At 34.2% G+C, this 2,549-nt stretch overlaps 1 protein-coding gene across 1 annotated transcript in view; it reads left to right on the forward strand.

The window, feature by feature from the left end:
* Nucleotides 1-1,270: 1,270 nt before the first annotated feature.
* Nucleotides 1,271-2,549, forward strand: part of LOC103131056 (beta-1,4-galactosyltransferase 2-like) — a 7,084-nt gene continuing 5,805 nt past the window's right edge. The window contains exon 1 of the mRNA XM_016666357.1: nucleotides 1,271-2,056. Coding sequence (XP_016521843.1) covers nucleotides 1,712-2,056 — 345 coding nt within the window. The 5' untranslated portion in view covers nucleotides 1,271-1,711. The remainder of the gene's footprint in view (nucleotides 2,057-2,549) is intronic.

The following is a 2,549-nucleotide window of genomic DNA, read 5'->3' on the forward strand; positions in this document are numbered from 1 at the left end:
CAGTTTTGATGTAGAGGACTCCAGTCATCAGATCCAGACGACATTTCATTTTAACACTGATTCCAACATTGTTTTCTCAACTTAATGTTGCTCCCGATGTGCCGTTTTAAAGTTTTATATAAATAAAATTATATAAGATTAATATTTCTCAAGTAAATTTTCCTCAAAGTCTTTTTGTCTTTTGGAAAAACAAAAACAGGCAGAAAATAATCGACTGGAAGCTGAAAACATGATGGTATGTTTCTAATTACGTCTACGAATGATTAAAGTAGAAACTGTAAAGAATCAGAGTTCATGACATACAGATTTATTCAACTGGTTAAAACTTTAATTCAGAACATTAAAATAAAAGGATGTTATAATCTGTCCAGAACTGAACTGTCAGAAATGTCCTCCTTTATTTTTGACATCCAGCGTTTGTGTAAGTCTCACTTTTTTCCACATAATCAGTTTCTGTCGCTCTGCAGGATTATTAAAAGATTTTTCCAGCAGAAATGCAGCATCTTCTCCAGATCTAATGTGTTTACAGGTTATTAATGCATCAAATGGAGAGAAATTTACTCCAATATTATTGCAAACGTCTGTTTCAGAATAAAGTCCAGCTGTGCAAAGCAAAGGGAATCAGAACCGGCTGGTAAAAAGAGTCTGTCTGCACCAGATAAACTGGAGCTCATGTGAGGAAGGTGGTAGATGTAAAATGAGAGATTATTAAAAATAATATCCTTGTCATAATGTCAGAAAGTGAACCACTTTCCTCTCACATGGAGGGAAATATTTCAAGCCATTACTTCTTGTAATTTTGGCCAATTTCAGGCAAACTCAGAGTATTTTAACTTATTAATCTTATCAATAAAATTATAATTTATTAAACAGAAATGTCAGGCTTCTGAAAAGTAATCTGGAACAAAACTGTGGTTGTGGCTCATGAAGGAAACCAGCCTTCAAATAAAATGTTACATTTTTTAAAACGTTACCAAAACCTTTGATTTTTTTTTACTTGTTTAAATTTGTCTTTTGAAATCTAATCAATATGTGAATTCAGATTAAACACATTTTGAACACTGTATTGTGTTGTTTTCTTCATGTGAGAGAAATAAAGACTGAAATAATTACTGCAGTAAAGCTGAATCTAAACGCAGTTTAATACATATTTACTTTACAAAATGTAAAATTAATTTCTGCGTAATTATCAAGAGCTTAGTTACAAAGAACACCAATATAAATAAATTAAAGTTGCTTTGAGTTGTTTATTTCATTTTGTTTGGTTATAATTACAGTTTTTAACAGAAGTAAAGTCGATACGTTCAAACTTAAAATGTAAACCTTCATGTTCCTCATTTTCATTCCATGCAAATTAAAAGATATAAAAAACCCGGGACGTTTCACGTTTAATTTTCCAAGAAACGTTTTCCTGAGAAGTGAAGAGAGAGAGAGAGAGAGAGAGAGAGAGAGAGGTGATAAACCAGAGGATCCAGTTTCTGATTAACAATTAAAGCGGATCATCGATGCTTCAACAGGTCCGGGAGGTTAGAGACACTTTTCATCTGATGTGGATTTTCTATAATTAACCTTTATTAAGCTGAACCTCGATGTCTGACAAGAAAATCTAACAGAGGAAACAGAGCCAGGCTGAAACACAAAAACAAAAACCAGAAGAAGAAGAAGAGTCTGCTGCGCTGATCACCTGCAGAACAAACCAGGTTGAACTAAAATGCTGAAAACTATTTTTATCCTGTTGGTGTGTCTCGCTGCCTTCAGCCTCGGAGGCTTTGGAGTGTTTCTGTTTTTCACCGAGGACAGAAAATTATTTTTCATCTCAGCGTTAATCAGAGAAACTAAACCAGAGGGATCTGCAGAACCGACAGTCCGACCAAATCCGACAGAAAGTCCAGGAAGGTCTCTGGATCCGTGTCCCGACGTCCCTCCGAACCTCCGGGGAGTTCTGCATGTGGAGTTCAGAACCAACCGGACCCTGCAGGACGTCCGGAACCACATCGGCCCGCTCATTCAGCAGGGAGGCCGGTACCGACCCACCAGCTGCAGGGTGAAGCAAAAGGTTGGTAAATACATGCAGAATAATGAATTTAATTTAAATTACCTTTGAAACTTTTATATGTCGTCGGTGCAAAAATAAAATGAAAAGAATAAATGAATGAATATTTTAAATTAAAAAAACATCTGAAACTGAAACTTCAACTTGAAATGTTTGTTTTGAAGTAAAACGGCGCGAAGTTCATGAAATAATAAAGTTTTGATCCGTTTAATTAAAAACATTTCTAAATAAAAAAGTATATCTTTTAAAAATTCGAAATTTTATATTTACAGGGAAAAAGTTTTATTTCCTCTGACATTAAAGTCAGAATGATGAGAACTAAAGAAGAATGTGCTCTGAGATTTGAGAGATAGAAATTTGACAAAGATAAAAGAAAATGTATCCTCCAAAACACAAATGAACTCAGATGTTTAGAAATTTATTAGATTATGACCAAAAAAAGTCAGAAATGGACAGAGATTAAAGTTAAAACTGGTTATTGTAGAGGCATTTTTTG

Source organism: Poecilia formosa, unplaced genomic scaffold, assembly GCF_000485575.1.
Source record: "Poecilia formosa unplaced genomic scaffold, Poecilia_formosa-5.1.2 Scaffold713, whole genome shotgun sequence".
Classification (NCBI taxonomy): Eukaryota; Metazoa; Chordata; class Actinopteri; order Cyprinodontiformes; family Poeciliidae; genus Poecilia; species Poecilia formosa.